We start from the raw sequence: 22199 nt of genomic DNA on the forward strand, positions 1-22199 counted from the left end.
TTAAACCTAACCTAACCTAACCTAACCTAACCTAACCTAACCTAACCTAACCTAACCTAACCTAAACCTAACCTAACCTAACCTAACCTAACCTAACCTAACCTAACCTAACCTAACCTAACCTAACCTAACCTAACCTAACCTAACCTAACCTAACCTAACCTAACCTAACCTAACCTAACCTAACCTAACCTAACCTAACCTAACCTAACCTAACCTAACCTAACCTAACCTAACCTAACCTAACCTAACCTAACCTAACCTAACCTAACCTAACCTAACCTAACCTAACCTAACCTAACCTAACCTAACCTAACCTAACCTAACCTAACCTAACCTAACCTAACCTAACCTAACCTAACCTAACCTAACCTAACCTAACCTAACCTAACCTAACCTAACCTAACCTAACCTAACCTAACCTAACCTAACCTAACCTAACCTAACCTAACCTAACCTAACCGTCTGGACCAGGGGCAGTACCGCTCTTTAGTTTTTTACACGCTGATTTCAGCTCCTCTAGGTCGATCTTCCGTGCAGGGGTCGACAATGATGGGCAAAAGGTGTTCAGGTGATTAATCTGATGTGACGGAAAGAGGTGCTGGATTATAGCTGGGAGCCTTCCTGGGAGATTAAGCCCGGGGATGGGAGTCCTTACATTCATTCTTCCCATTACAATCTTGTAGGGCTTTCCCCATGGGTCCCGTTCGACGTCGTCACATAGTTGTCTCCAGGCTTGATCTTTGGCGTTTCTGATTGCTTTAACGAGGGCCAGTTTCGCGGATTTTGCAGCAAGCTCTTCATCAGTGCAGGCGGCAGCACCAAGGCGTCGGCGCTTGCGCTGGAAAACACGACGCAGATGGTTTGCGGTCTTGCGCAACGCGCTTAGGCTCGGGGACCACCAGTGTACGCTCCTCCTTTTACCTTTATTGTCTGCCAAGGGTAGGCCACAAACGGCGTAGAGCGCCGAGTTCAGATTGATAGCCATTTCATCCACGTCAGTACTGTTGCTGAAGTGTAGTAGTTGACCGGTCGAGAGAAAGGACGCCAGAGCGGGTGCGTGGAGTCTCCGAGAGTATGTCGCGTTGACTGGCTTAATGGGCGCGGACAAGAGAGTGAACTGGATGTAGCTGTGATCGCTTAAGGTCACCGTGTCTAAGACAGACCAATTAGATATTCTGGAAGCCACACGGGGGGAGGCCAGAGTGATGTCGATCACCGAGGAGCCAGACGCCCTCTGGAAAGTGGGGGTCGTGCCAGTGTTGCATATAATGAGGCCTAGGGACTGGATGAGGTCCATCAGTGCATCACCTTTCTTGTTATTGGAGCAGCTGCCCCAGGCGGAATGGTGCGCGTTGAGGTCTCCACAAATAAGAGAGTCTCCGCTGTGACTTCTAATGCTGTGCTCGAGGTTGCTGAGAAACGCAGAGTATTGGGCGAGGTTGGGGTCAGACCTGGGGGACCAATAACAAGAATAGATGCGGAGGGTACCAGCCTGGATCCACGTGAACCCTGGTTCAGTAGGGCCGACTATGTCCACTGGGAGACCACGGAGGCATGCTATAGCCGCTTTACCGTGAGCGTCGTAGTACCATGCGTCGACCTTCGTTGGGCAGGGCTCGCTGACGATGAGGAGATCGACGTTGGACTCTGCAGCCTGCTGTAACGCCAGCGCTTGAGCTGCCTTGCAGCAGTTGAGATTGATCTGTAGGAAGGTACTCATGATAACTGGTCAGGACGCACCTCGCAGCCCCGAGCGTTTGTACCAGATGGGGTGATTGATTCACTCTTGCTGTTTGTGTCCGTGGCTGACGTAGATTCGTCAGCAGGGGAGGGACAGACTGCTACAAGATGCCCGGATTCTTTGCAGCGAAAGCAGCGACGTTTCTCTGCACCTGTGCATGCACTGGCTGAGTGCCCTTTCTCTTTGCACTTGTTGCATGCTAGGGCTCTGTCGTCCAACTGTCTGATTCTGCAGACTGCCCAACCAATTTTAATTTTCCTAGCCTCCGCGAGCTTGAGACCAGCCCTAATTGGGACCCTGACAACTGCCGATCTGATTCCACTTTTGCCCTGGCGGATATTGACAGAGTTCATGCCTTGCAGTTCAGGATCAAAACTTGCTAGAGCAGCCCGGAGTTCTGGGTCTTCAACCGAGTCTTCTATCCCGACTATGAGAAGCGCAACACTTGGAGCAGGGCGTCTGATGCCAATGTTTCCACCGAGTCTAGTCCGCAGGGCCGTAGCGAGGTTGTCCGCTTGATCCTTTCCAGGGATCTCCAGGATGACGTTACCCGACTTGGCCCTTCTTGTCGTGATGTCAGACGACGAAATATTTTCTTCGACAACCACTGCCTTGACCGAGCGGATCATGTCCGCATATGATGTTGAGCCGGTGGGTTTCTCAATTATGACGGCTTGATTTTTAGGAACTCTGATGCGTTTCCGAGCGTTTGGAAGGTCGGAAACTTCAGGCTTCGGTCTCCTAGTTTTCCGAGATACCAAGGTAAAGCCGTCCTCCGGATCTGTCGGCGGGAATTCCGTGTCTTGGGTGCATTGCGACGCAGTTGCAACGTAGCCCAGTGCGTCGGTGCATTCGGTGTCGACGACTTTAGGTGGCCCAAGCCGGTTAGTGCCACTCTGGCTCTTATCATTTTTATTTACTGGCTTCTTTTTATTCGAGGTAGTGATGCTCTGCTTTTCAGTTACCCGAGCATTACCCGAGCCTTTTCTCGCGGCTGATCGGCTGCTGGCAATCTCCTGCCGGCTTTGGAGTTTGTCGATTTGCTCTTGCTGCTCGGTTACTCTGGCATCAGTCCTGGCTATTATCACCTTGACTTCGGCGATGGCACTGAGTATAGCCGAGCTTTGGACATCAGTGCTGCCCGAAGTTTGAGAACCTACGTCCTTTGATATCCTCTCAGTTTGTGCAGCCGTGTCCATCTTGCCGGCTTTGGGCGTCTGCTCGCTCTTTGGGACGCGCTGGGTCAGGGTGTTGAAGGCCTTAATAACGTTTTCGCGACTACCCTTGAGGCCCGCGATAACATTCAGCAAATCGTCAATTGCAGTTTTGACGTCCGGGCTCCTCGTCTTGATCGACCACGCCTCCAGAGCCGACGCCTTCTGGACTAACAGCTTGTAGCCACCATCCTGTGTGGCGATACACTTACGGAGATGGATTACCGCGCTTTGAAGCGTGTCTCCATCTGAACCAGCTACGCCGCTGTCTCTTCTAGCTGCGGGTGGAGTTGCAGTCTCCGACTCGGATTTTCGTCCAGAGGTAGAGTCCTGCCTCGCAGCGCTACCAACGGACACAGTGCCAGCACCAGCTGGGGAAGCCTGCCTCAGATCTTCCACATTTCTTCCCAAATCTGCGTTTTGCATTACTTTTGCGGCTTGGCTCCCGCTCATCATTTGGCCAGTTGATGAACCTGGGTTCTTTATGTTCAAATCCATATAGTTCCCACGAGTGGGCATGAAGGTTGCGTCGCCCCGTAGCAGAGCAGCGTACCACGGGGAAGGCTAGATACTGTGGGGGGCGCCAGGTGCCCCACAGGGTCCTCGTGGACACGTTCCTACTTCCGTGCCAAGAGACCCCCATGACGAGTTGGGGGTTGAAGGGTTTTCTGTCAGGGTTGTCCTTCCCTTAGGGCATTTGCTGCGAGCGAGCAGGCTGCCTCCGACCTTGCCACCCCATCCAGCTAAGGACAGGGTGACTCAGAGTTTTTAAGTAGTGGACTCCTTACACTAGGGCTTTGCTAAGTGCTAGCAGGCTACCTCCGACCTGCCACCCACAGCCATCCAAGGCCAGGGGGGGCTCTTTTGCTCCGGCCCCAACCAGTTAAGGTCAGGGCCGGGTATGGAACCGCTTAGTAGGACCTAACTAAAGGCCCGCAAGCTCCCCCACCACGACAAGGTGGGTCCCGTCGGGGGAGAACCTAAACCATCTAACCTAACCTAACCTAACCTAACCTAACCTAACCTAACCCTAACCTAACCTAACCTAACCTAACCTAACCTAACCTAACCTAACCTAACCTAACCTAACCTAACCTAACCTAACCTAACCTAACCTAACCTAACCTAACCTAACCTTTTTTTTTTTTTTTTTTTTTTTTTACAGGTTGAACCGAACACTGAGGGTGGTACTGACGCGAGTCATTTCACCCCTCGGTGCCCATCGTTTATTTAATAAAATACTTAATCTTAATACAATTTACATAATTATTATTTACAGGCAATAGAGGGCCTCTAACCCTCAAGGTGTGGCCTTCGGCCCACAGATAGATATCTTAACTACGGTTGGTTAATTAGTGCTTGACGGCGCCTCTCTTCAGCTTCCTTCATTGATAGTACTTGGGTGGCGAAATTTCTGACCGCGGACCAGTTCTCCTTGGAGCGCAGCATCATTGGGATGATGGTTCGCGGGCTCACATCACATCCTAGGAATATGGCGAGATCGCGTCTTCGTGAAGCCCAGGCATCGCAGATGAATAGAGTGTGATTGGCGTCGTCACATGCGTCGCCACAGAACCAGCACTCAGGGGACTCTAACTTGCCAAATCGGTGCAAGTATTGAGCGAAACAGCCGTGACCAGTGAGGGCCTGGGTAAGATGAAAGTCTACGTTGCCGAATTTCCTCATCACCCAAGGCCTGATGTCGGGGATCAGCTGAAACGTCCACCTACCATTGGAGCAAGTGGCCCAGCGAGATTGCCAGTCAGAGAGCAACGTTTCTCGGATAGTGCTGGGTAGGACGCCAGACTGTCTTCCATTGAAGAGATCGCGGCGCTCGGCTGCGAGTAGGTCGATCGGAGGGGTGTCAGCGAGGAGTAGGACCGCGTCTCTCGATACGGTGCAGTACGCTGAGACCACCCTCAGCGCAATCCTGCGTTGGCATTTGGCCAGTTCTTCGATACCAGTATTGGACATCCTTCCAGACCATACCGGGGCGCCGTACAATAAAATTGAGTGAACAACCCCTGCTAGGAGTCTTCGCTTTCTTGGAGTAGCAGCGCTTATGTTGGGAAGAATCCTTGACAAATTTGACGCCACCTTGCTTGCTTTGGCGGCCACGCTGGCCGCGTGCGTGGTGAAATTGAGTCGCTGGTCAATGTGGAGGCCCAAGTATTTGACGCTATTCACCGCTCTAATCTGAACACCGTCGATGGTAATTCGGAGGTCATTGTGCGTCCTTGTGTTGGTGATCACGATTGCCTCGGATTTCTGGATTGCCAAATCAAGACCCATCACTTTCATCCATCTGACGACAGTGTCGGCTCCTTCAGAGAGAAGTCGTTCCAATACACAGATGTCCTTGCCTTTGGCGATGAGAGCCACATCGTCCGCGTATGCTAGAAATTCGACCCCTGAGGGGAGAGGCTCACGCAATAGGCCATCGTACATGATGTTCCACAGGGTAGGGCCAAGGACGGAGCCCTGCGGAACACCACTGGTGACGGCTGTGACAGATTCTGTGCCATTTGCTGTCGAAGTTAGGTAGCGGTCATGGAAGTAGCTGTGCAGAATGCGTAAGATGGGAGTAGAAATGCCCTTGTCTTCGCAGGCGAACAGAATCTTCTCCCAGGAGGCTGAATTAAAGGCATTTCTAACGTCGAATGTCAGAATGCCAATCTTCTGACCCGCTGAGGTCTCCACACAGGATAAGAGTTTTTGGATAGCGGCTATGGTGGACCGGCCTTTCCGGAAACCAAATTGACAGTCCGCTAGGTCATCGCCTCGAGCCAGCTCCTCAGTTATGCGGTTTTCTACAATTTTCTCAAATAGCTTGCCTGCAGTGTCAAGAAGACACAACGGGCGATAGGACGAGGGTACGTCTAAAGGCTTGTCACCTTTCCTGAGAAGAACAAGTCTGGCCTTTTTCCACGCAGTAGGGAATCGGCCCTGCAGGAGGCACTCGTTTGCAATGTGAAGGAAAGGTGCGGGTTGTTTGTTGATGAGAATTTTGAGAATTTCGCTCGTCACTCCGTCTGGACCAGGGGCAGTACCGCTCTTTAGTTTTTTACACGCTGATTTCAGCTCCTCTAGGTCGATCTTCCGTGCAGGGGTCGACAATGATGGGCAAAAGGTGTTCAGGTGATTAATCTGATGTGACGGAAAGAGGTGCTGGATTATAGCTGGGAGCCTTCCTGGGAGATTAAGCCCGGGGATGGGAGTCCTTACATTCATTCTTCCCATTACAATCTTGTAGGGCTTTCCCCATGGGTCCCGTTCGACGTCGTCACATAGTTGTCTCCAGGCTTGATCTTTGGCGTTTCTGATTGCTTTAACGAGGGCCAGTTTCGCGGATTTTGCAGCAAGCTCTTCATCAGTGCAGGCGGCAGCACCAAGGCGTCGGCGCTTGCGCTGGAAAACACGACGCAGATGGTTTGCGGTCTTGCGCAACGCGCTTAGGCTCGGGGACCACCAGTGTACGCTCCTCCTTTTACCTTTATTGTCTGCCAAGGGTAGGCCACAAACGGCGTAGAGCGCCGAGTTCAGATTGATAGCCATTTCATCCACGTCAGTACTGTTGCTGAAGTGTAGTAGTTGACCGGTCGAGAGAAAGGACGCCAGAGCGGGTGCGTGGAGTCTCCGAGAGTATGTCGCGTTGACTGGCTTAATGGGCGCGGACAAGAGAGTGAACTGGATGTAGCTGTGATCGCTTAAGGTCACCGTGTCTAAGACAGACCAATTAGATATTCTGGAAGCCACACGGGGGGAGGCCAGAGTGATGTCGATCACCGAGGAGCCAGACGCCCTCTGGAAAGTGGGGGTCGTGCCAGTGTTGCATATAATGAGGCCTAGGGACTGGATGAGGTCCATCAGTGCATCACCTTTCTTGTTATTGGAGCAGCTGCCCCAGGCGGAATGGTGCGCGTTGAGGTCTCCACAAATAAGAGAGTCTCCGCTGTGACTTCTAATGCTGTGCTCGAGGTTGCTGAGAAACGCAGAGTATTGGGCGAGGTTGGGGTCAGACCTGGGGGACCAATAACAAGAATAGATGCGGAGGGTACCAGCCTGGATCCACGTGAACCCTGGTTCAGTAGGGCCGACTATGTCCACTGGGAGACCACGGAGGCATGCTATAGCCGCTTTACCGTGAGCGTCGTAGTACCATGCGTCGACCTTCGTTGGGCAGGGCTCGCTGACGATGAGGAGATCGACGTTGGACTCTGCAGCCTGCTGTAACGCCAGCGCTTGAGCTGCCTTGCAGCAGTTGAGATTGATCTGTAGGAAGGTACTCATGATAACTGGTCAGGACGCACCTCGCAGCCCCGAGCGTTTGTACCAGATGGGGTGATTGATTCACTCTTGCTGTTTGTGTCCGTGGCTGACGTAGATTCGTCAGCAGGGGAGGGACAGACTGCTACAAGATGCCCGGATTCTTTGCAGCGAAAGCAGCGACGTTTCTCTGCACCTGTGCATGCACTGGCTGAGTGCCCTTTCTCTTTGCACTTGTTGCATGCTAGGGCTCTGTCGTCCAACTGTCTGATTCTGCAGACTGCCCAACCAATTTTAATTTTCCTAGCCTCCGCGAGCTTGAGACCAGCCCTAATTGGGACCCTGACAACTGCCGATCTGATTCCACTTTTGCCCTGGCGGATATTGACAGAGTTCATGCCTTGCAGTTCAGGATCAAAACTTGCTAGAGCAGCCCGGAGTTCTGGGTCTTCAACCGAGTCTTCTATCCCGACTATGAGAAGCGCAACACTTGGAGCAGGGCGTCTGATGCCAATGTTTCCACCGAGTCTAGTCCGCAGGGCCGTAGCGAGGTTGTCCGCTTGATCCTTTCCAGGGATCTCCAGGATGACGTTACCCGACTTGGCCCTTCTTGTCGTGATGTCAGACGACGAAATATTTTCTTCGACAACCACTGCCTTGACCGAGCGGATCATGTCCGCATATGATGTTGAGCCGGTGGGTTTCTCAATTATGACGGCTTGATTTTTAGGAACTCTGATGCGTTTCCGAGCGTTTGGAAGGTCGGAAACTTCAGGCTTCGGTCTCCTAGTTTTCCGAGATACCAAGGTAAAGCCGTCCTCCGGATCTGTCGGCGGGAATTCCGTGTCTTGGGTGCATTGCGACGCAGTTGCAACGTAGCCCAGTGCGTCGGTGCATTCGGTGTCGACGACTTTAGGTGGCCCAAGCCGGTTAGTGCCACTCTGGCTCTTATCATTTTTATTTACTGGCTTCTTTTTATTCGAGGTAGTGATGCTCTGCTTTTCAGTTACCCGAGCATTACCCGAGCCTTTTCTCGCGGCTGATCGGCTGCTGGCAATCTCCTGCCGGCTTTGGAGTTTGTCGATTTGCTCTTGCTGCTCGGTTACTCTGGCATCAGTCCTGGCTATTATCACCTTGACTTCGGCGATGGCACTGAGTATAGCCGAGCTTTGGACATCAGTGCTGCCCGAAGTTTGAGAACCTACGTCCTTTGATATCCTCTCAGTTTGTGCAGCCGTGTCCATCTTGCCGGCTTTGGGCGTCTGCTCGCTCTTTGGGACGCGCTGGGTCAGGGTGTTGAAGGCCTTAATAACGTTTTCGCGACTACCCTTGAGGCCCGCGATAACATTCAGCAAATCGTCAATTGCAGTTTTGACGTCCGGGCTCCTCGTCTTGATCGACCACGCCTCCAGAGCCGACGCCTTCTGGACTAACAGCTTGTAGCCACCATCCTGTGTGGCGATACACTTACGGAGATGGATTACCGCGCTTTGAAGCGTGTCTCCATCTGAACCAGCTACGCCGCTGTCTCTTCTAGCTGCGGGTGGAGTTGCAGTCTCCGACTCGGATTTTCGTCCAGAGGTAGAGTCCTGCCTCGCAGCGCTACCAACGGACACAGTGCCAGCACCAGCTGGGGAAGCCTGCCTCAGATCTTCCACATTTCTTCCCAAATCTGCGTTTTGCATTACTTTTGCGGCTTGGCTCCCGCTCATCATTTGGCCAGTTGATGAACCTGGGTTCTTTATGTTCAAATCCATATAGTTCCCACGAGTGGGCATGAAGGTTGCGTCGCCCCGTAGCAGAGCAGCGTACCACGGGGAAGGCTAGATACTGTGGGGGGCGCCAGGTGCCCCACAGGGTCCTCGTGGACACGTTCCTACTTCCGTGCCAAGAGACCCCCATGACGAGTTGGGGGTTGAAGGGTTTTCTGTCAGGGTTGTCCTTCCCTTAGGGCATTTGCTGCGAGCGAGCAGGCTGCCTCCGACCTTGCCACCCCATCCAGCTAAGGACAGGGTGACTCAGAGTTTTTAAGTAGTGGACTCCTTACACTAGGGCTTTGCTAAGTGCTAGCAGGCTACCTCCGACCTGCCACCCACAGCCATCCAAGGCCAGGGGGGGCTCTTTTGCTCCGGCCCCAACCAGTTAAGGTCAGGGCCGGGTATGGAACCGCTTAGTAGGACCTAACTAAAGGCCCGCAAGCTCCCCCACCACGACAAGGTGGGTCCCGTCGGGGGAGAACCTAAACCATCTAACCTAACCTAACCTAACCTAACCTAACCTAACCTAACCCTAACCTAACCTAACCTAACCTAACCTAACCTAACCTAACCTAACCTAACCTAACCTAACCTAACCTAACCTAACCTAACCTAACCTAACCTAACCTAACCTTTTTTTTTTTTTTTTTTTTTTTTTACAGGTTGAACCGAACACTGAGGGTGGTACTGACGCGAGTCATTTCACCCCTCGGTGCCCATCGTTTATTTAATAAAATACTTAATCTTAATACAATTTACATAATTATTATTTACAGGCAATAGAGGGCCTCTAACCCTCAAGGTGTGGCCTTCGGCCCACAGATAGATATCTTAACTACGGTTGGTTAATTAGTGCTTGACGGCGCCTCTCTTCAGCTTCCTTCATTGATAGTACTTGGGTGGCGAAATTTCTGACCGCGGACCAGTTCTCCTTGGAGCGCAGCATCATTGGGATGATGGTTCGCGGGCTCACATCACATCCTAGGAATATGGCGAGATCGCGTCTTCGTGAAGCCCAGGCATCGCAGATGAATAGAGTGTGATTGGCGTCGTCACATGCGTCGCCACAGAACCAGCACTCAGGGGACTCTAACTTGCCAAATCGGTGCAAGTATTGAGCGAAACAGCCGTGACCAGTGAGGGCCTGGGTAAGATGAAAGTCTACGTTGCCGAATTTCCTCATCACCCAAGGCCTGATGTCGGGGATCAGCTGAAACGTCCACCTACCATTGGAGCAAGTGGCCCAGCGAGATTGCCAGTCAGAGAGCAACGTTTCTCGGATAGTGCTGGGTAGGACGCCAGACTGTCTTCCATTGAAGAGATCGCGGCGCTCGGCTGCGAGTAGGTCGATCGGAGGGGTGTCAGCGAGGAGTAGGACCGCGTCTCTCGATACGGTGCAGTACGCTGAGACCACCCTCAGCGCAATCCTGCGTTGGCATTTGGCCAGTTCTTCGATACCAGTATTGGACATCCTTCCAGACCATACCGGGGCGCCGTACAATAAAATTGAGTGAACAACCCCTGCTAGGAGTCTTCGCTTTCTTGGAGTAGCAGCGCTTATGTTGGGAAGAATCCTTGACAAATTTGACGCCACCTTGCTTGCTTTGGCGGCCACGCTGGCCGCGTGCGTGGTGAAATTGAGTCGCTGGTCAATGTGGAGGCCCAAGTATTTGACGCTATTCACCGCTCTAATCTGAACACCGTCGATGGTAATTCGGAGGTCATTGTGCGTCCTTGTGTTGGTGATCACGATTGCCTCGGATTTCTGGATTGCCAAATCAAGACCCATCACTTTCATCCATCTGACGACAGTGTCGGCTCCTTCAGAGAGAAGTCGTTCCAATACACAGATGTCCTTGCCTTTGGCGATGAGAGCCACATCGTCCGCGTATGCTAGAAATTCGACCCCTGAGGGGAGAGGCTCACGCAATAGGCCATCGTACATGATGTTCCACAGGGTAGGGCCAAGGACGGAGCCCTGCGGAACACCACTGGTGACGGCTGTGACAGATTCTGTGCCATTTGCTGTCGAAGTTAGGTAGCGGTCATGGAAGTAGCTGTGCAGAATGCGTAAGATGGGAGTAGAAATGCCCTTGTCTTCGCAGGCGAACAGAATCTTCTCCCAGGAGGCTGAATTAAAGGCATTTCTAACGTCGAATGTCAGAATGCCAATCTTCTGACCCGCTGAGGTCTCCACACAGGATAAGAGTTTTTGGATAGCGGCTATGGTGGACCGGCCTTTCCGGAAACCAAATTGACAGTCCGCTAGGTCATCGCCTCGAGCCAGCTCCTCAGTTATGCGGTTTTCTACAATTTTCTCAAATAGCTTGCCTGCAGTGTCAAGAAGACACAACGGGCGATAGGACGAGGGTACGTCTAAAGGCTTGTCACCTTTCCTGAGAAGAACAAGTCTGGCCTTTTTCCACGCAGTAGGGAATCGGCCCTGCAGGAGGCACTCGTTTGCAATGTGAAGGAAAGGTGCGGGTTGTTTGTTGATGAGAATTTTGAGAATTTCGCTCGTCACTCCGTCTGGACCAGGGGCAGTACCGCTCTTTAGTTTTTTACACGCTGATTTCAGCTCCTCTAGGTCGATCTTCCGTGCAGGGGTCGACAATGATGGGCAAAAGGTGTTCAGGTGATTAATCTGATGTGACGGAAAGAGGTGCTGGATTATAGCTGGGAGCCTTCCTGGGAGATTAAGCCCGGGGATGGGAGTCCTTACATTCATTCTTCCCATTACAATCTTGTAGGGCTTTCCCCATGGGTCCCGTTCGACGTCGTCACATAGTTGTCTCCAGGCTTGATCTTTGGCGTTTCTGATTGCTTTAACGAGGGCCAGTTTCGCGGATTTTGCAGCAAGCTCTTCATCAGTGCAGGCGGCAGCACCAAGGCGTCGGCGCTTGCGCTGGAAAACACGACGCAGATGGTTTGCGGTCTTGCGCAACGCGCTTAGGCTCGGGGACCACCAGTGTACGCTCCTCCTTTTACCTTTATTGTCTGCCAAGGGTAGGCCACAAACGGCGTAGAGCGCCGAGTTCAGATTGATAGCCATTTCATCCACGTCAGTACTGTTGCTGAAGTGTAGTAGTTGACCGGTCGAGAGAAAGGACGCCAGAGCGGGTGCGTGGAGTCTCCGAGAGTATGTCGCGTTGACTGGCTTAATGGGCGCGGACAAGAGAGTGAACTGGATGTAGCTGTGATCGCTTAAGGTCACCGTGTCTAAGACAGACCAATTAGATATTCTGGAAGCCACACGGGGGGAGGCCAGAGTGATGTCGATCACCGAGGAGCCAGACGCCCTCTGGAAAGTGGGGGTCGTGCCAGTGTTGCATATAATGAGGCCTAGGGACTGGATGAGGTCCATCAGTGCATCACCTTTCTTGTTATTGGAGCAGCTGCCCCAGGCGGAATGGTGCGCGTTGAGGTCTCCACAAATAAGAGAGTCTCCGCTGTGACTTCTAATGCTGTGCTCGAGGTTGCTGAGAAACGCAGAGTATTGGGCGAGGTTGGGGTCAGACCTGGGGGACCAATAACAAGAATAGATGCGGAGGGTACCAGCCTGGATCCACGTGAACCCTGGTTCAGTAGGGCCGACTATGTCCACTGGGAGACCACGGAGGCATGCTATAGCCGCTTTACCGTGAGCGTCGTAGTACCATGCGTCGACCTTCGTTGGGCAGGGCTCGCTGACGATGAGGAGATCGACGTTGGACTCTGCAGCCTGCTGTAACGCCAGCGCTTGAGCTGCCTTGCAGCAGTTGAGATTGATCTGTAGGAAGGTACTCATGATAACTGGTCAGGACGCACCTCGCAGCCCCGAGCGTTTGTACCAGATGGGGTGATTGATTCACTCTTGCTGTTTGTGTCCGTGGCTGACGTAGATTCGTCAGCAGGGGAGGGACAGACTGCTACAAGATGCCCGGATTCTTTGCAGCGAAAGCAGCGACGTTTCTCTGCACCTGTGCATGCACTGGCTGAGTGCCCTTTCTCTTTGCACTTGTTGCATGCTAGGGCTCTGTCGTCCAACTGTCTGATTCTGCAGACTGCCCAACCAATTTTAATTTTCCTAGCCTCCGCGAGCTTGAGACCAGCCCTAATTGGGACCCTGACAACTGCCGATCTGATTCCACTTTTGCCCTGGCGGATATTGACAGAGTTCATGCCTTGCAGTTCAGGATCAAAACTTGCTAGAGCAGCCCGGAGTTCTGGGTCTTCAACCGAGTCTTCTATCCCGACTATGAGAAGCGCAACACTTGGAGCAGGGCGTCTGATGCCAATGTTTCCACCGAGTCTAGTCCGCAGGGCCGTAGCGAGGTTGTCCGCTTGATCCTTTCCAGGGATCTCCAGGATGACGTTACCCGACTTGGCCCTTCTTGTCGTGATGTCAGACGACGAAATATTTTCTTCGACAACCACTGCCTTGACCGAGCGGATCATGTCCGCATATGATGTTGAGCCGGTGGGTTTCTCAATTATGACGGCTTGATTTTTAGGAACTCTGATGCGTTTCCGAGCGTTTGGAAGGTCGGAAACTTCAGGCTTCGGTCTCCTAGTTTTCCGAGATACCAAGGTAAAGCCGTCCTCCGGATCTGTCGGCGGGAATTCCGTGTCTTGGGTGCATTGCGACGCAGTTGCAACGTAGCCCAGTGCGTCGGTGCATTCGGTGTCGACGACTTTAGGTGGCCCAAGCCGGTTAGTGCCACTCTGGCTCTTATCATTTTTATTTACTGGCTTCTTTTTATTCGAGGTAGTGATGCTCTGCTTTTCAGTTACCCGAGCATTACCCGAGCCTTTTCTCGCGGCTGATCGGCTGCTGGCAATCTCCTGCCGGCTTTGGAGTTTGTCGATTTGCTCTTGCTGCTCGGTTACTCTGGCATCAGTCCTGGCTATTATCACCTTGACTTCGGCGATGGCACTGAGTATAGCCGAGCTTTGGACATCAGTGCTGCCCGAAGTTTGAGAACCTACGTCCTTTGATATCCTCTCAGTTTGTGCAGCCGTGTCCATCTTGCCGGCTTTGGGCGTCTGCTCGCTCTTTGGGACGCGCTGGGTCAGGGTGTTGAAGGCCTTAATAACGTTTTCGCGACTACCCTTGAGGCCCGCGATAACATTCAGCAAATCGTCAATTGCAGTTTTGACGTCCGGGCTCCTCGTCTTGATCGACCACGCCTCCAGAGCCGACGCCTTCTGGACTAACAGCTTGTAGCCACCATCCTGTGTGGCGATACACTTACGGAGATGGATTACCGCGCTTTGAAGCGTGTCTCCATCTGAACCAGCTACGCCGCTGTCTCTTCTAGCTGCGGGTGGAGTTGCAGTCTCCGACTCGGATTTTCGTCCAGAGGTAGAGTCCTGCCTCGCAGCGCTACCAACGGACACAGTGCCAGCACCAGCTGGGGAAGCCTGCCTCAGATCTTCCACATTTCTTCCCAAATCTGCGTTTTGCATTACTTTTGCGGCTTGGCTCCCGCTCATCATTTGGCCAGTTGATGAACCTGGGTTCTTTATGTTCAAATCCATATAGTTCCCACGAGTGGGCATGAAGGTTGCGTCGCCCCGTAGCAGAGCAGCGTACCACGGGGAAGGCTAGATACTGTGGGGGGCGCCAGGTGCCCCACAGGGTCCTCGTGGACACGTTCCTACTTCCGTGCCAAGAGACCCCCATGACGAGTTGGGGGTTGAAGGGTTTTCTGTCAGGGTTGTCCTTCCCTTAGGGCATTTGCTGCGAGCGAGCAGGCTGCCTCCGACCTTGCCACCCCATCCAGCTAAGGACAGGGTGACTCAGAGTTTTTAAGTAGTGGACTCCTTACACTAGGGCTTTGCTAAGTGCTAGCAGGCTACCTCCGACCTGCCACCCACAGCCATCCAAGGCCAGGGGGGGCTCTTTTGCTCCGGCCCCAACCAGTTAAGGTCAGGGCCGGGTATGGAACCGCTTAGTAGGACCTAACTAAAGGCCCGCAAGCTCCCCCACCACGACAAGGTGGGTCCCGTCGGGGGAGAACCTAACCTAACCTAACCTAACCTAACCTAACCTAACCTAACCTAACCTAACCTAACCTTTTTTTTTTTTTTTTTTTTTTTTTACAGGTTGAACCGAACACTGAGGGTGGTACTGACGCGAGTCATTTCACCCCTCGGTGCCCATCGTTTATTTAATAAAATACTTAATCTTAATACAATTTACATAATTATTATTTACAGGCAATAGAGGGCCTCTAACCCTCAAGGTGTGGCCTTCGGCCCACAGATAGATATCTTAACTACGGTTGGTTAATTAGTGCTTGACGGCGCCTCTCTTCAGCTTCCTTCATTGATAGTACTTGGGTGGCGAAATTTCTGACCGCGGACCAGTTCTCCTTGGAGCGCAGCATCATTGGGATGATGGTTCGCGGGCTCACATCACATCCTAGGAATATGGCGAGATCGCGTCTTCGTGAAGCCCAGGCATCGCAGATGAATAGAGTGTGATTGGCGTCGTCACATGCGTCGCCACAGAACCAGCACTCAGGGGACTCTAACTTGCCAAATCGGTGCAAGTATTGAGCGAAACAGCCGTGACCAGTGAGGGCCTGGGTAAGATGAAAGTCTACGTTGCCGAATTTCCTCATCACCCAAGGCCTGATGTCGGGGATCAGCTGAAACGTCCACCTACCATTGGAGCAAGTGGCCCAGCGAGATTGCCAGTCAGAGAGCAACGTTTCTCGGATAGTGCTGGGTAGGACGCCAGACTGTCTTCCATTGAAGAGATCGCGGCGCTCGGCTGCGAGTAGGTCGATCGGAGGGGTATCAGCGAGGAGTAGGACCGCGTCTCTCGATACGGTGCAGTACGCTGAGACCACCCTCAGCGCAATCCTGCGTTGGCATTTGGCCAGTTCTTCGATACCAGTATTGGACATCCTTCCAGACCATACCGGGGCGCCGTACAATAAAATTGAGTGAACAACCCCTGCTAGGAGTCTTCGCTTTCTTGGAGTAGCAGCGCTTATGTTGGGAAGAATCCTTGACAAATTTGACGCCACCTTGCTTGCTTTGGCGGCCACGCTGGCCGCGTGCGTGGTGAAATTGAGTCGCTGGTCAATGTGGAGGCCCAAGTATTTGACGCTATTCACCGCTCTAATCTGAACACCGTCGATGGTAATTCGGAGGTCATTGTGCGTCCTTGTGTTGGTGATCACGATTGCCTCGGATTTCTGGATTGCCAAATCAAGACCCATCACTTTCATCCATCTGACGACAGTGTCAGCTCCTTCAGAGAGAAGTCGTTCCAATACACAGATGTCCTTGTCTTTGGCGATGAGAGCCACATCGTCCGCGTATGCTAGAAATTCGACCCCTGAGGGGAGAGGCTCACGCAATAGGCCATCGTACATGATGTTCCACAGGGTAGGGCCAAGGACGGAGCCCTGCGGAACACCACTGGTGACGGCTGTGACAGATTCTGTGCCATTTGCTGTCGAAGTTAGGTAGCGGTCATGGAAGTAGCTGTGCAGAATGCGTAAGATGGGAGTAGAAATGCCCTTGTCTTCGCAGGCGAACAGAATCTTCTCCCAGGAGGCTGAATTAAAGGCATTTCTAACGTCGAATGTCAGAATGCCAATCTTCTGACCCGCTGAGGTCTCCACACAGGATAAGAGTTTTTGGATAGCGGCTATGGTGGACCGGCCTTTCCGGAAACCAAATTGACAGTCCGCTAGGTCATCGCCTCGAGCCAGCTCCTCAGTTATGCGGTTTTCTACCATTTTCTCAAATAGCTTGCCTGCAGTGTCAAGAAGACACAACGGGCGATAGGACGAGGGTACGTCTAAAGGCTTGTCACCTTTCCTGAGAAGAACAAGTCTGGCCTTTTTCCACGCAGTAGGGAATCGGCCCTGCAGGAGGCACTCGTTTGCAATGTGAAGGAAAGGTGCGGGTTGTTTGTTGATGAGAATTTTGAGAATTTCGCTCGTCACTCCGTCTGGACCAGGGGCAGTACCGCTCTTTAGTTTTTTACACGCTGATTTCAGCTCCTCTAGGTCGATCTTCCGTGCAGGGGTCGACAATGATGGGCAAAAGGTGTTCAGGTGATTAATCTGATGTGACGGAAAGAGGTGCTGGATTATAGCTGGGAGCCTTCCTGGGAGATTAAGCCCGGGGATGGGAGTCCTTACATTCATTCTTCCCATTACAATCTTGTAGGGCTTTCCCCATGGGTCCCGTTCGACGTCGTCACATAGTTGTCTCCAGGCTTGATCTTTGGCGTTTCTGATTGCTTTAACGAGGGCCAGTTTCGCGGATTTTGCAGCAAGCTCTTCATCAGTGCAGGCGGCAGCACCAAGGCGTCGGCGCTTGCGCTGGAAAACACGACGCAGATGGTTTGCGGTCTTGCGCAACGCGCTTAGGCTCGGGGACCACCAGTGTACGCTCCTCCTTTTACCTTTATTGTCTGCCAAGGGTAGGCCACAAACGGCGTAGAGCGCCGAGTTCAGATTGATAGCCATTTCATCCACGTCAGTACTGTTGCTGAAGTGTAGTAGTTGACCGGTCGAGAGAAAGGACGCCAGAGCGGGTGCGTGGAGTCTCCGAGAGTATGTCGCGTTGACTGGCTTAATGGGCGCGGACAAGAGAGTGAACTGGATGTAGCTGTGATCGCTTAAGGTCACCGTGTCTAAGACAGACCAATTAGATATTCTGGAAGCCACACGGGGGGAGGCCAGAGTGATGTCGATCACCGAGGAGCCAGACGCCCTCTGGAAAGTGGGGGTCGTGCCAGTGTTGCATATAATGAGGCCTAGGGACTGGATGAGGTCCATCAGTGCATCACCTTTCTTGTTATTGGAGCAGCTGCCCCAGGCGGAATGGTGCGCGTTGAAGTCTCCACAAATAAGAGAGTCTCCGCTGTGACTTCTAATGCTGTGCTCAAGGTTGCTGAGAAACGCAGAGTATTGGGCGAGGTTGGGGTCAGACCTGGGGGACCAATAACAAGAATAGATGCGGAGGGTACCAGCCTGGATCCACGTGAACCCTGGTTCAGTAGGGCCGACTATGTCCACTGGGAGACCACGGAGGCATGCTATAGCCGCTTTACCGTGAGCGTCGTAGTACCATGCGTCGACCTTCGTTGGGCAGGGCTCGCTGACGATGAGGAGATCGACGTTGGACTCTGCAGCCTGCTGTAACGCCAGCGCTTGAGCTGCCTTGCAGCAGTTGAGATTGATCTGTAGGAAGGTACTCATGATAACTGGTCAGGACGCACCTCGCAGCCCCGAGCGTTTGTACCAGATGGGGTGATTGATTCACTCTTGCTGTTTGTGTCCGTGGCTGACGTAGATTCGTCAGCAGGGGAGGGACAGACTGCTACAAGATGCCCGGATTCTTTGCAGCGAAAGCAGCGACGTTTCTCTGCACCTGTGCATGCACTGGCTGAGTGCCCTTTCTCTTTGCACTTGTTGCATGCTAGGGCTCTGTCGTCCAACTGTCTGATTCTGCAGACTGCCCAACCAATTTTAATTTTCCTAGCCTCCGCGAGCTTGAGACCAGCCCTAATTGGGACCCTGACAACTGCCGATCTGATTCCACTTTTGCCCTGGCGGATATTGACAGAGTTCATGCCTTGCAGTTCAGGATCAAAACTTGCTAGAGCAGCCCGGAGTTCTGGGTCTTCAACCGAGTCTTCTATCCCGACTATGAGAAGCGCAACACCTGGAGCAGGGCGTCTGATGCCAATGTTTCCACCGAGTCTAGTCCGCAGGGCCGTAGCGAGGTTGTCCGCTTGATCCTTTCCAGGGATCTCCAGGATGACGTTACCCGACTTGGCCCTTCTTGTCGTGATGTCAGACGACGAAATATTTTCTTCGACAACCACTGCCTTGACCGAGCGGATCATGTCCGCATATGATGTTGAGCCGGTGGGTTTCTCAATTATGACGGCTTGATTTTTAGGAACTCTGATGCGTTTCCGAGCGTTTGGAAGGTTGGAAACTTCAGGCTTCGGTCTCCTAGTTTTCCGAGATACCAAGGTAAAGCCGTCCTCCGGATCTGTCGGCGAGAATTCTGTGTCTTGGGTGCATTGCGACGCAGTTGCAACGTAGCCCAGTGCGTCGGTGCATTCGGTGTCGACGACTTTAGGTGGCCCAAGCCGGTTAGTGCCACTCTGGCTCTTATCATTTTTATTTACTGGCTTCTTTTTATTCGAGGTAGTGATGCTCTGCTTTTCAGTTACCCGAGCATTACCCGAGCCTTTTCTCGCGGCTGATCGGCTGCTGGCAATCTCCTGCCGGCTTTGGAGTTTGTCGATTTGCTCTTGCTGCTCGGTTACTCTGGCATCAGTCCTGGCTATTATCACCTTGACTTCGGCGATGGCACTGAGTATAGCCGAGCTTTGGACATCAGTGCTGCCCGAAGTTTGAGAACCTACGTCCTTTGATATCCTCTCAGTTTGTGCAGCCGTGTCCATCTTGCCGGCTTTGGGCGTCTGCTCGCTCTTTGGGACGCGCTGGGTCAGGGTGTTGAAGGCCTTAATAACGTTTTCGCGACTACCCTTGAGGCCCGCGATAACATTCAGCAAATCGTCAATTGCAGTTTTGACGTCCGGGCTCCTCGTCTTGATCGACCACGCCTCCAGAGCCGACGCCTTCTGGACTAACAGCTTGTAGCCACCATCCTGTGTGGCGATACACTTACGGAGATGGATTACCGCGCTTTGAAGCGTGTCTCCATCTGAACCAGCTACGCCGCTGTCTCTTCTAGCTGCGGGTGGAGTTGCAGTCTCCGACTCGGATTTTCGTCCAGAGGTAGAGTCCTGCCTCGCAGCGCTACCAACGGACACAGTGCCAGCACCAGCTGGGGAAGCCTGCCTCAGATCTTCCACATTTCTTCCCAAATCTGCGTTTTGCATTACTTTTGCGGTTTGGCTCCCGCTCATCATTTGGCCAGTTGATGAACCTGGGTTCTTTATGTTCAAATCCATATAGTTCCCACGAGTGGGCATGAAGGTTGCGTCGCCCCGTAGCAGAGCAGCGTACCACGGGGAAGGCTAGATACTGTGGGGGGCGCCAGGTGCCCCACAGGGTCCTCGTGGACACGTTCCTACTTCCGTGCCAAGAGACCCCCATGACGAGTTGGGGGTTGAAGGGTTTTCTGTCAGGGTTGTCCTTCCCTTAGGGCATTTGCTGCGAGCGAGCAGGCTGCCTCCGACCTTGCCACCCCATCCAGCTAAGGACAGGGTGACTCAGAGTTTTTAAGTAGTGGACTCCTTACACTAGGGCTTTGCTAAGTGCTAGCAGGCTACCTCCGACCTGCCACCCACAGCCATCCAAGGCCAGGGGGGGCTCTTTTGCTCCGGCCCCAACCAGTTAAGGTCAGGGCCGGGTATGGAACCGCTTAGTAGGACCTAACTAAAGGCCCGCAAGCTCCCCCACCACGACAAGGTGGGTCCCGTCGGGGGAGAACCTAACCTAACCTAACCTAACCTAACCTAACCTAACCTAACCTAACCTAACCTTTTTTTTTTTTTTTTTTTTTTTTTTTTTTTTGAGGTTTGAACCGATCAGTAGGGGCGAACTGTTTGCTTACGCGACACACTACTTGCCCCTACCGACCATCGTTTATTAACAAAATCACGGAATTTACACATTGGGTAAGCTGTGGTGGGCCAATCCCCCACTCACTAACTCTTACAAATGTACACTTAACAACAAAGGACATGCATGAGGGGCTCTATCCCCTCAATTTTGCTCATTGAGCTACAATAATGTAAAATTAACTAAATAATAGTGGATTCACGCTTCAGCTTGGATGGCTCTTTCGTCCGCTTCTTTTGTGGTTAGCACCGTCTCAATAAACTTGGAAACCGCGTCCCATCTCCGTCTTGAACTGAGCATAGTTGCAGTCATGGCCTCCGGGGTGAACATTCCATCCAGCATGACTTCCAATTCCCTCCTCTGGCGCCACCACCTGTCGCACAGGAAGACTGTGTGCTCCACGTCGTCAACTGGATGCTGGCAATACATGCATACAGAGTCATCTCTCTTCTTGAAGCGGCAGAGGTAGGCGTTGAAGCAGCCATGCCCGGTCAAGGCTTGCGTCATATGGAAACTTACTTGTCCGAAGCTTCGCTCTGTCCATTGCTGAACGTTTGGTATTAGCCTAAACGTCCAACGCCCGTTTGAAGCAGCCTCCCACTCTGACTGCCATTTAAGCATGGAGCGGGCGTTTGCGTCTGCTCTGGCCACATCCTTTAGGATACCAGTAGACTTGCTTCGCTCCATCAAAGCTCTTTCCATTGCCAGAATGTGGATGGGGATTATTCCTGCAACCACCATGGCAGCCTCATTTGAAACAGTGCAGTAGGCACTAATAACCCGCAAGGCCATTTTACGCTGCGGAGAGGCCAAGGTCTTCTTGTTCCTCTCATACAGAAGAGCACTATGCCATATGGGGGCGGCATATAAAATCTGTGAGTGCACCACTGATGTAAGTAATTTCCTTTTGACAGGCATAGGACCACCTACGTTCGGCATTAATCTTGCCAAAGCTGAAGCCGTTTTCGTGACTTTATCACTTGTCACCTCGATGTGCTTTCTGAACCCTAGGACGCAGCTGAGCTCAATCCCTAAGTACCGGATACTATCCTTGAGCTCAATGTTGGTGCCTTTGTACTTGAAAACCGGCTTGACATAGCCTCTTTTGGTGGTCAGCATCACCGCCGCCGATTTGCTGCTGGAGATGGTCAGTTGATGTTCATCCATCCAGTCTGCCACCATATCAAGAGCGCTGTTCATGGCACTTTCCAGGAGCCACGTTGTTTTCCCGGTGGCAACGATCGCTGCATCGTCGGCAAAACATACAACTTGTACCCCTTCTGGGTACTCCATCCTTAGCAAGCTGTCATAAAAAATGTTCCACAGCAGTGGGCCTATGACGGATCCTTGGGGAACGCCCGCCGTGACCTCCCGCGTTCCAGCGTCTGTTTGCACTGATCTGCCATCGAAATAAGATCTGATGCCAGCTATGAGGTAGCCCGGAACCCTCTTCTCAATTAGTGCCGCGTCTATGTGGTCCCAAGGGGCGGAATTAAACGCGTTAGCGACATCTAGGGATGCTAAGGCGCATAGCCTCCTGTTGTACAACTGTCCTGTCCCAGCCTTTTCTACAATCTTCATCACGTGACTCACCGCCTGGGTAGTCGAGCGGCTTTTGACAAAGCCGAATTGCAGACTAGAAAGGCCATCCGGTTGAGCA

The 22199-nt window shown here is 52.5% G+C and overlaps 1 protein-coding gene across 1 annotated transcript; it reads right to left on the reverse strand.

Annotated features, from left to right (window-relative positions):
• Positions 1-575: 575 nt before the first annotated feature.
• On the reverse strand, positions 576-1723 carry LOC132945550 (uncharacterized). The gene is made up of 2 exons (XM_061015327.1): positions 677-1723; positions 576-620 (listed from the first exon to the last, which is right to left on the reverse strand). Exons 1-2 carry the CDS (start codon positions 1721-1723, stop codon positions 576-578), a joined length of 1092 nt encoding a protein of 363 aa, XP_060871310.1.
• Positions 1724-22199: the final 20476 nt, after the last annotated feature.

Source organism: Metopolophium dirhodum, chromosome 5, assembly GCF_019925205.1.
Source record: "Metopolophium dirhodum isolate CAU chromosome 5, ASM1992520v1, whole genome shotgun sequence".
NCBI classification, from domain to species: domain Eukaryota; kingdom Metazoa; phylum Arthropoda; class Insecta; order Hemiptera; family Aphididae; genus Metopolophium; species Metopolophium dirhodum.

Excerpts from the sequence above, each read along its gene's own strand:
- LOC132945550 (XM_061015327.1), bottom strand. The coding sequence starts at position 1,723 with ATGAGTACCTTCCTACAGATCAATCTCAACTGCTGCAAGGCAGCTCAA. Across the intron at positions 621-676 it reads GGGGAAAGCCCTACAAGATT|GCTCCCAGCTATAATCCAGC; the intron begins GTAATGGGAAGA and ends TCTCCCAGGAAG.